The 14847-nt window shown below is 39.6% G+C and overlaps 1 protein-coding gene across 9 annotated transcripts in view; it reads left to right on the top strand.

The window, feature by feature from the left end:
- The window catches only part of rims2a (regulating synaptic membrane exocytosis 2a), a 1169411-nt gene that overhangs the window by 819878 nt on the left and 334686 nt on the right, over positions 1–14847 (top strand). For 5 of the 9 annotated variants that reach the window (XM_072570619.1, XM_072570618.1, XM_072570609.1 and 2 more), the window contains 3 exons: positions 4489–4668; positions 6453–6562; positions 9621–9653. In XM_072570619.1, the coding sequence (XP_072426720.1) occupies positions 4489–4668; positions 6453–6562; positions 9621–9653 (323 nt within the window). Of the gene's footprint in view, positions 1–4488; positions 4669–6452; positions 6563–9620; positions 9654–14081; positions 14103–14847 lie in introns of those variants that run through there. The other 4 variants (XM_072570612.1, XM_072570611.1, XM_072570613.1 and 1 more) reach the window with 3 other exon arrangements.

The following is a 14847-nucleotide window of genomic DNA, read 5'->3' as shown; positions in this document are numbered from 1 at the left end:
TGGACTTGATCAAGTGAATCCTAGAACTCTGTGGGAAGCTAAGGAAGTGATTGCTGGGCCCCTTGCTGAGAATATTTGCATCATCAGTAACCACAGGTGAGGTGCCAGTGGTTAACATAGCGCCACTATTAAAAAATGATGGTAAGGAAAAGCCAGGGAACTATAGACCGGTGAGCCTAACATCAGTGGTGGGGAAGTTATTGGAGGGGATCCTGTGGGACAGGATTGCATGTACTTGGAAAAGCAGGGACTGATTAGAGATCGTCAACATGGCGTTGTGCACGGGAAATCATATCTGACTAACTTGATTGAGTTTTTTGAAGAAGCAACAAAGAGGATTGATGAAGACAGAGCAGTGGATGTGATCTATATGTACTTCACTGAGGGATTCGACAAGATTCTGTGTAGATTCTGGATTAGAGTGGCATTGGAAAAGAACAGCAGTTCAGGCTGCATCCGAGGAGCAGGAAAATCGACATTTTGGGCAAAAGCCCTTCACCAAAATCTGTGTAGTAGACTGGTTAGCAAGGTTAAAACTTGCCATTTGGATACAGAACTGGCTCAAAGGTAGGAGACAAAGGGTGGTAGTTGAAGATTGCTTTTCAGACTGGAGGCCAGTGGTGAGCCACAAGGGTCAGTGCTGAGTCCACTGCTTGTTATCATTTATATAAATGATTTATACAAGTGATCATAGGAGGTATGGTTAGTTAAGTTTGCAGATGACACCAAAACTGGTGGTGTAGCGGATAATGAAGAAGGTTACCTCCAAGTTCAGATGGACCAATTAACCGAGGAGTGACAGATGTAATTTAATTTAGATAAATGTGAGGAGCTGAATTTTAGAAAGGCAAATCAGGCAGGACTTATGCACTTAATGGTAAGGTCCTGGGGAGTGTTGCTAAACAAAGAGACCTTGGAGTGCAGATTCATAGTTCCTTGAAGTACAGTCGCGGGTAGACAGAATATTGAAGAAGGCATTTAGTACGCTTGCCACTTTTAGAGTACTGTGTTCAATTCTGGTTTCCCTGCTATAGGAAGGATGTTGTGAAACTTGAAAGAGTTCAGAAAAGATTTGCAGGACGTTGCCAGTGTTGGAGGGTTTGAGCTAGAGGGAGAGGCTGAATAGGCTGGGGCTATTTTCTCCAGAGCATCGGAGACTGAATGGTGACATTATAGAGGTTTATAAAATCATGAGAGGAATGGATAGGATAAATAGACAAAGTGTTTTCCCAAGGGTGGGTGAGTCCAGAAGTAGAGAGCATAGGTTTAGGGTGAGAGGGGAAAGATTTAAAAGGGCCCTAAGGAGCAACCTTTTCACTCCAAGGATGGTGTGTGTATGGAATGAGCTGCCAGAGGACGTAGTGGTGGTTGGTACGAATGCAACATTTAACAGGCATCTGGATGGGTATATGAAAAGGAACAGTTTTGAGGGATATGGGCCAAATGCTGGCAAATGGAACTAGATTAAGGTAGGATATCTGGTGGGCATGGACAAGTTTATGCAGCTCTCTGATTCTGATTGGCTCCAAACTCTGCAAAGAAACCCCTTTGACAAGCTGGTGCTGAACTTATCCATTTTTTTTTCATTGAATGCAAGTTTACTGGCAGGATTCCCAGTACACCAAAATATTTCATTGTATATATCCATCAATCATCCTCTGCAAGTTGCTCGTTCAAAGCTCTCATTTAAGTCCTCTGCAATAGAACTCTTAACCACTGGTTAGTTCACAGCTGCACTATCTTTGGCTTCATTACATGCAGATTCTTACCTCTGTGCTACCTTCTAAATTGCTTGCTTGCAGTGCCAGTGTCTAGACTGGTAGCAGCAAGAGTGAAATTTCCATCATCACTGTTCTTCTCGTTGTTTAAATCTGAAAAGAAAAATGCTCAAGGATAAATATGTGATGCAGGATCAGAATGTGTACATACACCATCTGCAGCATACATATCAGATGAGATGACTGGGAGGTGAGAAGGAGGGTTGAAAATGAGACTATTCTAATTTTCTATGGTTTCTGACTATGACCTTAATGATAACTTACTTAATAATGACAAGCATTGTTTACTCTAAGAGGATTAGTGCATGCAAGGTCACCTCCATCCCCCTCTAGTTAGTCTATGCAGTATCTAACCATCAGATTGGGAAGGAATCTGATCTGGGAAACATTGACGAATGATACTTTTTGAGAGATACTGGCTCCAGATTTGTAGATTTTCAGGAGGCCCAGGACCCCTGCATGTCAGAAAGCAATAGTTGAAGATATAATAGAGGTTCATGCCTGGAGTCAAAGACGGAGTGGTGTAGCGATTGTAGAATGTTGAAATTAGCACAGCTTTCATGATATCTGAACTGAAACACACATGTTTCTTATTCCCCATCAGAAGTTAGTAAAATCCAATGTAAATGAAAGAACAAGTTGGAAATCATCTTTAATGCAATTGAAAGCATACTGTCAGGACTTTCAAGCTCAAGCTTTTTGCGTAGGGAGGGCAGCAGCTATTCAATTTCATTCTTGTTTCATTCATTAATGACCTCCTATTGTCCTCTTTTCTTTTTGACCCATTTGATCAACCATTTTCTCACTGCTTGAGCCAGAATTCTAGTTGAAGAACACAATTAATTAGGTATATAATTGAGAACTCCTTGAGAGCTTTCCTGATCACTTCAGAAAACAACTCAGAATACTGCTCACTCAAGGCATTTTCTTAGCTGATTTCTATGGCACTATTTGAAGAGGGCTCAGTATACTAGGCAATTTTGTCCTTCAGTTAATGAAGTAGATTATTTGGTCATTATTGCATTTACATTTAGTGGAATTTGCTATGTTTCTTACATTACAATAGTGACTTCAATTCAAAGGTACTTCATTAACTTTAAGGCATTTTGAGATATCCAGTGGTCATGAAAATTGTTTTCTAAATGCAAATTGAAATAAATATGGGAGAAAGTACAGTCGACAAGTCTGCAGCTATATTCTATTTGAAATTCAGATTTATGTTCCTAAATTCCCTTTGCCACTATATTTCTCTTAATATTTGTACCAAAATATTTGCTGTTAGCTTCTAACCTTTTTATGTTTTTTTAAAATCTTGCTATCTTGGAGAATCAGCATTTTATTAATGCTATCAATCAGAAATTCCACTTGGTCCTAATTAGCGGGGGCTATAGTGTAAATTAATCTCAAGAACAATGTGAAGATACTGAATCAAATTTAGTAATGTTCAAACATTAATGATAGTTAATAAAAAGGATGCATCTGTTATAAGATAGTTTCATTGGTAATCATTTTATTGTGTCACATGTTTTACTCTGGCATCCGGTTCATACCTCTGAAAATTATTTCCTTTGCTTAATTTTTACAAATATAGTTCTTACCAGGTTAGTAGACCAGTCTGGAGCAGCTCTAGAATGGTTTTGACAAACAAATCTATTGGAACCTGCCTAGAGTGACATGAGAGAACAGTTCCATATAAATATAACAACTCCATTGACTTTCTGCCTTTGAATGCAAAAAATAAGTTGCAAGGCTCTGGAAAAGGTACAGGGAAATGAGACTAATTGGAGAGAGTTTTGCTTTAAAAGAGAGCGGGAACACACCTGATTTAGACTGGCTGGTAATAGCTGGGCTTATTATTTCAATCTTCTTAACCAGGAGACAAAGATATGATTTGCTCCCACACAGCGTTTTCATTTGCTGGAGTGGAGTTTTGGAAACTCACTGAAAGTACACTATGTTTGAGAGGTCAGATTTGAAAAGATACTGAAAAGCCTACTGAGGAGACAGGCACATTCTGAAGATTGAGTATAAAATGTTTTTGATTGCTTCAAATCCTACTATGAAGTGTTGTATTATAATGCAGGTCTGTTTTCATTGCAGTGTGTTTCATTGTACTCAAGAATGCTTTTGGGAAAATGCTGAAGATTATATTGTAACAAATAATTTATTGTTCCCTGATATCGTCTATCTATTTCTTTTTCGAAGATAAGTTTTCTGAATAATAACTGTGTATAATACTTTGTTTTCTGAGTCTAAACGACATAATAGTGCTTTGTGCAATCTAAAGTGGTTTTTGAACCCATTAGTCTCAAGCTGTATTTACTGAAGGCTGATTGATCAACTTGGCTTAACATTTTCTTTCAAGACAGCTTCATTCCATCGCAGTGGTGTGCTCTGAAAAATTACTTTGTGTCAAGTGATATTAGTAGGTTCATCGAATAAATCAAGATTTTGTTTAACTTAATGAGTTCTTTCTTTCAGTTTTACAAAGGCATCCAGAACTCAAGTCTCAATGGTTACAATTACTTTGTTTTAGGTGACATGTCTTAATACCATAGTGGTTTAAGTTTCTTTTTCAAGATTGTGCGTAGCCATTCGCCTGTTAAATAAATCTGACTTTGGATAAGGCTAGAGGTTCACAATCGTGTCGTGAACACTTGCTTTTGAGAGGTTAAAGTTCAACTGAGTGGCTTTTTGACTGACATTACAGGAATCGTGAGGCACCTGATAGACAGGAATATCAAAGATCCAGACCATCAGAGCAACGACCTGTACTCGAGCGGATGAACTCCCGCTCCAGATCCTCAGAACGTGCCGAAACAAACGTCATGCGATCGATGCCATCATTAACATCGGGAAGATCTGCCCCTCCCTCACCTGCACTAACGAGGTGAAAGAGATACGTCAAACTGCCAGAGTAATCACCTGTACCCACCCGCCCACCCACCCCAGTGCCAACTCTCCCTTTATTTTTCCTGTAGTTGAGTAGTGTCTCCCTTCATCACAGAGTAGCCACTAGAAGCCCTCAGTAATAACTTTTTTTTGTAGACATAAACACAGCATTTGTATCCATACATGGATATAATGGTGTGGGCATCATACATTTGTTTATCAACATTCTTTAGCAGCATATGTTATGTAAATCATACTGTGTTGAGGAGCCTGGAAAATCTGCTAATTTAAGCATGTTGTGGTTATCCTGGTTTTCTCTTCCAGGTTAAAGATCACTAAAAGGAATTGGTTGCAGTTCTTAACCTGCTTGTTACCTCATCTCAGCAAATTTTGGTACCAATGCAATTCAATATATTGGTCATCTTATTAATTGCAACTTGCTGTCACAATGCAAAATGTGTAAAAAAATAATCTTGAGGCTAACAGTGGATTCCTAGTTCTTTCCAGGATGTAGGAGAGTCCCTATTATTGGCAGACAATGTCAATATTGACAGCTAGCATTTTATCCGCTGAAAATGTATTGCTGGAAAAGCACAGCAGGTCAGGCAGCATCCAAGGAACAGGAGAATTGACGTTTTGGACATGAGCCCTTCTTCAGGAATCATTCATTCTTCATTCCTGAAGAAGGGCTCATGCCCGAAACGTCGATACTCCTGTTCCTTGGATGCTGCCTGACCTGCTGTGCTTTTCCAGCAACACATTTTCAGCTCTGATCTCCAGCATCTGCAGTCCTCACTTTCTCCTCCAGCTAGCATTTTATGTGGAGTCATTACAATGGGAATTAATTTGAAACTTTTGAGGTAGTATCCAGCTTTCTGTCTTCACAAGCTTATTTAGTTAATCAACATAGCCAGTAACTTGTGCAAACTACAATAGATCAATTTAGATTGTTCCTTTTGGTTAAACATTAAAAAATAATGACCCTTCATGAACCATTTCTGCTATTCTTTTAATATTCTTTACATAATTTTTAACCTTCCTTTTTATAAAATACTAATTTCTGCCTGCTTGCTGTCCTTGGACACAAAAGATACGACTTTAAGTGTCACCATGCTTTGATTATTGATGAGGTACACAGATTTAATCAACTGAGATGTTTCATAAACTAAACTCATATTAAAGATACATTCACAAATGCCTTCTGTATTATATCAGAAGGCACTAGCTCTGTGACCAATTGTTATATTGTATTGGAAAATATCTTTGACTCTCTGAGTACTGAATGCCTTTATGATTCCAAAACTTTGGCAAAGATTTCTCTCTTTCAACTTCCAGTTATGAAGTACAATTGTGGAGAGAAATTGCAGAGCTATGAAATGTTTGCTCTTGTACTATATGCTATTAAGTTTTGCTCTGTATCATTTATATTTAAACTTTCTTTTGGTACTGGTAAGGGATCTCCTGCCTGTTAACCAATTGATTTGAAGTAGATTACAGGAATGTGTCTTACTTAAAGGGATTTTTTTTCATATGCTGCAATGTTTTTCAGTTTTCTCTGACATTCAGTTTTGAGGTGCCATGATCATTTAAAACATTATTCACACATTTGCTTGAAATCGTTTTACTCTGATGCATAACTGATAGTTGTAGTTTGATCCTGTCATGAAGTCTTAATTATAGGGTTAATAAGTATATTTCCCAAGTGCTTCCCACTTATTTTTGAAAGTAGCATACATTTTTTGACAAAAATAATTAACACTGTTTAAAAAAAATATTGTACAGGTCACATCTTCGTGGTGGGTCAGTCCAGACAAGCCCAACCAGCACGCCAATGGCAGGACGTAGAGGCCGGCAGCTCCCACAGCTTCCATCAAAGGGATCCCTGGAAAGAAGTGAGTAAGAACTACCATAATATTGCTGTATAATCCTATCCAATGGCTGATGATGAGTTGACTGTTTTTAGAGCTTGGAAATGTTGAAAAGCTGCAAAACAAGGAGCTCATTGTTAGTAGCTTCAAGTTTTATTTGATAGTTATGTGACTGACAAATCTTTACAAACTAAAATGAATTGAACAAGTTTGTACACTCAGTGGAATTGCTGATACACTACCTATTTATGTAAAATATCCAATACAGACAATATATTATGTGCAGAATTTAAAAATTGTAAGCAAAAACATATGCTAGAGTCATAGAGCTGTACAGCATGGAAACAGACCCATCTGTCCAACCCGTACATGCCGACCAGATATCCCAACCCAATCTTGTCCCACCTGCCAGCATCCGGCCTATATCCCTCCAAACCCTTCCTATTCATATATTCATTCAAATGCCTCTTAAATGTTGCAATTGTACCAGCCTCCACCATGTACTCTGGCAGCTCATTCCATAAACGTACCACCCTCTGCGTAAAAAAGTTGCCCCTTAGGTCTCTTCTATATCTTTCCCCTCTCATCCTAAACCTAGTTCTGGACTCCCCAACTCCAGGGAAAAGACTTTGTCTATTTATCCTATCCATGCCGCTCATAATTTTGTAAACCTCTATAAGGCCACCCCTCAGCCTTTGACGCTCCAGGGAAAACAGCCCCAGCCTGTTCAGCCTCTCCCTGTATCTCAGATCCTCCAACCCTGGCAACATCCTTGTAAATCTTTTCTGAACCCTTTCAAGTTTCACAACATCTTTCTGATAGGAAGGAGACCAGAATTGCATGCAATACTCCAACAGTGGCCTAACAAATGTCCTGTACAGCCGCAGCATGACTTCCCAACTCCTGTACTTAATACTCTGACCAATAAAGGAAAGCATACCAAACGCCGCCTTCACTATCCAACCTACCTGCGACTCCACTTTCAAGGAGCTATGAACCTGCACTCCAAGGACTGTTTGTTCAGCAACACTCCCTGGAACCTTACCATTAAGTGTATAAGTCCTGCTAAGATTTGCTTTCTCAAAATGAAGCACCTCGCATTTATCTGAATTAAACTCCATCTGCCACTTCTCAGCCCATTGGCCCATCTGGTCCAGATCCTGTTGTAATCTGAGGTAACCCTCTTCGCTGTCCACTACGCCTGCAATTTTGGTGTCATCTGCAAACTTACTAACTGTACCTCTTATGCTCGCATCCAAGTCATTTATGTAAATGACAAAAATGTAGAGGGCCCAGCACCGATCCTTGTGGCACTCCACTGGTCACAGGCCTCCAGTCTGAAAAACAATCCTCCACCACCACCCTCTGTCTTCTACCTTTGAGCCAGTTCTGTATCCAAATGGCTAGTTCTCCCTGTATTCCATGTGATCTAACCTTGCTAATCAGTCTCCCATTGGGAACCTTGTCGATTGCCTTACTGAAGTCCATATAGATCACATCTACTGCTCTGCCCTCATCAATCCTCTTTGTAACTTCAAAAACACTCAATCAAGTTTTTGAGACATGATTTCCCACGCGCAAAGCCATGTTGACTTTCCCGAATCAGTCCTTGCCTTTCCAAATACATGTACATCCTGTCCCTCAAGATTCCCTCCAACAACTTGCCCACCACTGAGTTCAGGCTCACTGTCTATAGTTCCCTGGTTGTCTTTACCGACCTTGCAACTAATTAATTCTACTTGTTCATTAACTATTCAGATTATCTTAAAAGCCCCATAAGTCATTCAAGTTATTTGTATTTCCTTGCAATATTGCATACATGCTTTGTAATAGAATTATGGGGTTCAGAAATAAACTTGAGTATCACTGTTTCTAGAAGAAGCCAGACTTCCCAGGATGGATGCATGCAACCACGGTTCAATAATTTTATTCTTTGACTTTCTTACCAGCTTCAATTTGTGTGCTTATTAATTCAGGCAGTAGGGATTTCAAAGACCAACTGGAGCTCCAGCAAGTGTCCCAGGTTGCCCCTTTTCCGGGAAGTTCTGTCTAATGACATGCCCATTCGGCACTTAGGTAAACAGCAACAGGTCTTGCCCAGCTCCCAAAAGCTCCGACAAATTCTGTCCAATCAGACATGGGCATCTGTGCACTATAGGCAGTGCGAGCAGGAGGGGGAGGTAACTGCCAGTGATGCGCCCACCCAAGGCCTAACATTGTCGATAGGTCCCAGGTGACAGGCGAGCATAGGTGGGTTGGGAGTGTGTCAACGGATGCAGGTTGTGCCAAATGGGGGTGTTTGGGGAATCAGTCAGCAACAAGGGTTGGGGGGAGGCCGTCATTCTCATTGTACTCCTCATCCCATCTTCTCAGTGTGGGACCTTTAATCAAGCTCAGAGTTTATTTGAATGAAAGACCTACATGCCACAAGAGATAGCAGACCAGTCTGACAGGTTTCTGTTTTTTGAGTTGTCCCCTTACAATGACTTTCTCATACACAGACAGCAGAATATAAGCAGCCACAATATCAGTAATCATTGTCCACATGACGGTCTCAGATGGAAGTGGCTCAGGAAAGCTACCATGAGCCTTTTCACCCCTAACTTTGCCAGAGCAGAGGTGGGAAGATGATGGTGTTTCCACAAGCTAACCTTACATCAGATTAAATGTCCCTACCTCCAATCCGTGAGACCTCCAAACCTAGAAATAGTAAGCACGACAGATGCTGCAACTCAGAGTCTATACAATGTGGAGCTAGAAGAGCACAGCAGACCAGGCAGCATCAGAGGAGCAGGAAAGTCAATGTTTCAGGTCAGGAACTTTCATCAGGATCTTCAAACCTACCTGGGGGGATATTAAATTCTACCTACTACATTAAAATGGAGCAAAGCTAACTGTAAGAAAGAAGGTGCTTTACACTGAAGTATTAACTTGGGTAGAAAATTTTGTGTCTTCTCAGGATGGACGCAGATCATTTTTACCCTAATATTGATCTGTGAAAGATGATTTGTTGATGTTCCTCTTTCCTTTCTGTTTTTTTTTCTTTTATTTATTCCATTTTCTCCTGTTTCTTTCTTCCCAGACAATGGAGAAGAAGGAATTGAGCTTTATGAAGGTTTGTAAACAGAAATTAAGTTATTTATGTAGACAAGCCTTTGGGGGCTTCATCTGCAGAAATAAACATAACTGCAATAGATTTTCTGTGGTTTCAGTTGTCCAGAATTACCTGTAATGCAATTTTAATTTTCTTTTGTCAACTTAATAGAGCAGAACTTGCAAATGTGATAACAGATAATAATTGTACAGATCCAATGTTTTAAAAGAAGAACTTGAAACTTTTCACAAGGAATTCATTGTATGTGAATGGGCAGGAAACCATGTAGTATCAATTGCAGTATTTTTATTTTGGAAAAGGAGTGTGAGGCAGAGACCATAAGTCTTTCAGAGCAAAGGCTCCACTCAGATATGTCTGTGTATACAGAGTCATAGAGATGTACAGCATGGAAACAGACCCTGCGGTCCAACTCGTCCATGCCAACCAGATATTCCAATTCAATCTAGTCCTACCTGCCAGCACCTGAACCATATCCCTCCAAACCCTTCCTATTCACATACCCATCCAGATGCCTATTAAATGTTCTAATTGTACCAGCCTCCACCACTTCCTCTAGCAGCTCATTCCATACACTTTCCCTTCTCAGCCTCGAGTTCTGGACTCCTCACCCCAAGGAAAAAACTTTGTCTGTTTATCCAATCCATGCTTCTCATGATTTTATAGACCATCTCTAAGGTCACCCCTCAGCCTCCGACACTCCAGAGAAAACAGCCTTAATCTGTTCAACCTCTCCCTATAGCTCAAACCCTCCAACTCTGGCAACATCCTTGTAAATCTTTTCTGAACCCTTTCAAGTTTCATAACATCTTTCTGATGGGAAGACCAGAATTGCATGCAATATTCCAACAGCGCCCTAACCGATGTCCTGTGCAGCCACAACATGACCTCCCAATTCCTGTACTCAATACTCTGACCAATAAAGAAAAGCATACCAAACACCTTCACTATCCTATCTACCTGCGACTCTACTTTCAAGGAGCTATGAACGTGCACTCCAAGAAACACACACATATGCATAAAATGTATTTTTCAAATATTTAATATTTGAAATGTAGAATTGATCATTTGAAGATCTCTAAGAATTCTCAGGGGTTCATACAGATTGTAAGTTAAGCTGCCATTAGTAAATTATGATTATAGTCTAGATAATGTGGTATATAAATGTACGTATGTCAATGAATTGTAATGTAATAATTCAGTCAATGGCAAGCCAAGTTATTCTCATCAGATTAATCTTGAAATTAGATTTGTCTCTTAAAGTTGCCAGTCAATATTTATTGCTGATTAGCATTTCAAGTTCTTCATTGGCAAGCTCCCTGTGCCTGCCTCACCTTTATAACTCAGACCTGAAGCTTGATCTCACGATAGCTTCAGTTCTACCTTTTTGGTACATTTCCTGTACCCAATTTGGTGATCAAATCTCTGTCTCAGAAGCTGGAATTTATGGTCCCTTCCATAGAGTCATAGAGCTGTACAGCACAGGAATAGACCCTTCGGTACAACTTGTCCATGCTGACCAGATATCCTAACCTAATCTAGTCCCATTTGTCAGCACTTGGCCCATATCCCTCTAAACCTTTCCTATTCATATACAAATCCAGATGCCTCCAGCACTTCGTCTGGCAGCTCATTCCATGCATGCACCACACTTTGCGTGAAAAAGTTGCCCCTTAGGTCCCTTTTAAACTTTTCCCATCTCACCCTAAACCTATGCCCTCTAGTTCTGGACTCCCCCACCCCAGGGAAAAGACCTTGTCTATTTACCCTATCTATGTCCCTCTTGATTTTATAAACCACTATAACGTCACCCCTCAGCCTCTGATATTCCAGGGAAAACAGTCAAAACCTTTTCAGCCTCTCCCTGTAGCTCAAATCCTCTAACCCTGGCATCATCCTTGCAAATCTTTTCTGAACCCTTTGAAGTTTGACAACGTCCTTCTGATAGGAAGGAGACCAGAATTGCTCACAATATTCCAAAAGTGACCTAACCAATGTCCTGTACAGCTGCAACATAACCTCCTAACGCCTATACTTAGTGCTCTGGGCATTAAGGGAAAGCATTTGAAACGGCTTTTTCATGTCCATGCAACTCCACTTTCAAGGAACTATGAACCTGCACTCCAAGGTCTCTTTGTTCAGTGACACTCCCTAGGACCTAAAACACAACTTTCTCTTCTTGCCCCTGAAGAAGGTGACTGCTGTAGGACAATGTGGTCAAGGTATACCTGGAGCACTACTAGGGATGAAGTTCTGGGATTTTGACAAGGTGACAGTGAAATAGTAGCAGCATATGTTCATGTCATGTGGCATGTGACTTGGAAGAAAACTTTCAAGTGGTAACTTCCCTACATTTTTGTTATTTTTTTGGTTCTCGGAGGCTGAGTTTGTGAGTTGAGAAAGTGTTGTCGAAGGGAGATTTGCTGAGTTACTGCTGTGCATCTTGTAGATGATGCACACTGTGCATTCGTGATGGAGGGAGTGAATGTTGAAGGTAGTGATGGAGGTACCAGTCAAGTAGGTTCCTTTGTCCTGGCTGTGTAGAACCTCTTGATTGTTGTTGAAACTGCGCTCTGCCAGGCAATTTAGGAGTATTCCATCATACTCCTGACCTGGACCTTGTGGATTGCTAATAGTCTTTGGAGAGACAGTATTTCACTGCAGAATGCAGCTGTGACCTGCTCTAACAGCCTTTATATTAACATGGCTGGTCCAGTAAAGTTTCACATTTCTTGGTGATGGTGGTAATGAGAACTGTTAAAAGGTGGTAGTTAGATGTCTTATTGGAAGTGATCATTGCTTGGCATTGTGTGACCTTAATGTGACTTGCCATTCACCAGCTCAAGATGAAAATTGTCTAGATCCTACTGTATGTATGAAGGAATTAAAATGGAACTGAATCATCCCCACTTTTGATCTTATGATAGAGTGGGTTAAGCTGTATAAATATAACTGCAGTTGGTGAAGTGTTTCCCCTCCTGGTTTTGCCAAAGTAAAGGAGATCACTAACTATAAATATCATAACCCTTTGTACAACTGCTATGTCTTGCTTGCATAGTATGATGTACTGTTCTTCAAATTACATTAAGGCAGTGTCAGTTGGTGCTTCGTAACTCATTTATTTCACCGTAAAGAATTAAGTCAATGTTCATCAATATTAATGTGCTCTATCAGGATTTGGTGAGGTTATATTTAAAATGAACAGGTTAGCATCAGGGAAAGATATCAGAATGTTAAAATTCAGAATCCCAACTCCAGTTTTTCCTCTGTGTCTTTTACCTTAGTATCCAACCTTTAGTGTACTTTGTCTGTACTGAATCATTGTTTTGGATAGCGCCAAGAGAACTTGTCTCATGTTTTGGACTTGCTGTTAGTCTGAATGACTAAAGTGGAAATGCTTGCAGTTTATGGTAATGGAAATTCCAATATTAATTCCTTTCGAGCTGGGAATTCTGCCGTGAAACAGTCTCTCTAAAGACTATTAGCCATCCACAAGTCCCAGGTCAGGAGTATGGTGGAATTCTGAATAGGATAATAAGGTTATGAATCAGTGCATGCTGTATATGTTTTGCAAAGTAGTTATGACTGATCTATAAATTGCAGAGGGGTTGCAAATAAAATCAATCGCAGCAGTACTTGGATTCTCTCAAAGTAAAACAAATATGAACTTCATATCAGTGGACATAACTGATGAACTTTGGTTGTCAAATCCACCAACCCTCATACACCTCTGCTGAATTAATTTGGCTTCAATGGAAAGAAAAATTGGTTGGGATAATGGCCAACTAATTAAATATTACTTGATTTGCACTGGTGAAAGATGAAAGTTCTCGTAATCGAACATGCCCTTTAGAATTTAAATTGCATTGTGGTGCTGTCTTCTGATTAATTGATTATTCCTTGGTAAATAGATATGTTTGAAGATTTTTCTTATTTGAGACTTAGTAGCATTAACTTGAGTACTGAAATTTTCTATGGTATTTTTCCACTAAGTTCAGCAGTATCCTCCCCACTCCCCATTTCCATCCCAGTTAAATAGACCAATTAGTTTGTAATTCCACTGGCTTTTGTGCCAGTTATGGCAGATCACAATCATTATGATCCATGACAAGAAAACATTAAAAGCCATAATTTCCCCATTGTATTCAGAAGTGGGCTTTGTTCTTAAATAGTTCAAATCAGTTAATGTACATTCGCAAACCAATGTGAATCAACTTGGATATGCTTGCTGGAATATACAACAATTCTGACATTTTATGCCCTCATGCTTACATTTTCATTTTGAATCTGGAGCTATGGAATCAGTTTTAATTCTTCAGGTTTATTTCCACCAGTCAGGTAAAATATGAACCTGTCTGAGAGGAGTTTTATAATCTAAATGTTAATTTTGTTGATATAATGCAGAAGAAGATCATGAAAATACTCTGGAACAGTGGTCAGAGGTGGAGGAAGGTCTGTCTTGGCTGTGACAATGTAGAATTTGTGTGCTGTGGTGTGTTGTAATGCTGTGTCTTGGCTTATGGTTTATTTATTTCCTTTTAGTTAAAGAACACACAAGTTCCATATTTTGTATCAGTTATTGACGATTGTCCAGTGTGTTTTGCCACAATTATTTTTTCACTCAGTCTGTGGTGAAAACAAAACACTTATGCCTGTTGTACAAGCATCCGAGAGATAGTACTTTAATCGCCTTCCATCAGAGCAAATCCATACCTGAACGTCATGCAATGAAGTACATATATCATTCTCTATACATATTAGACTTTTGAAACTAACTACTTCTTACAAAGAACCTGTATCTTTCTAAAGCAATTTCATACTCAAGTACTGCTTCAGCAAAAACATTACCGACAGAATCCATCCATTCAGAAGTAAGAATGAGGTGCCGTTCTTCTTGAAAATGATTATTTTGTCAGTGTTCAGCAGCCCATACCCAAATTAAAATGATTGAATTATATGTTGGGGGATAATACATAGCCAAAATTGGAAAACAGATAATTAAGCTAATAGTATTAAGATTTGTTTGGAGAGAGAGAGTGTCCAGTATTTCATGAGCCTATTTTGTACCAGTTGACCAGTTGGGGAACATATATTAGGACAACCTGATAAGACAATCACACAAATGTAGCACTCTGGCAACAGTGAACTTTATAGAGAGCCCATTATGTCAATAATGGGCACAATCGATTATTGAAAT

The sequence above is a fragment of the Chiloscyllium punctatum genome, chromosome 5 (genome assembly GCF_047496795.1).
Source record: "Chiloscyllium punctatum isolate Juve2018m chromosome 5, sChiPun1.3, whole genome shotgun sequence".
Lineage (NCBI taxonomy): Eukaryota > Metazoa > Chordata > Chondrichthyes > Orectolobiformes > Hemiscylliidae > Chiloscyllium > Chiloscyllium punctatum.
This window is presented reverse-complemented; position numbering and strand designations above follow the sequence as displayed.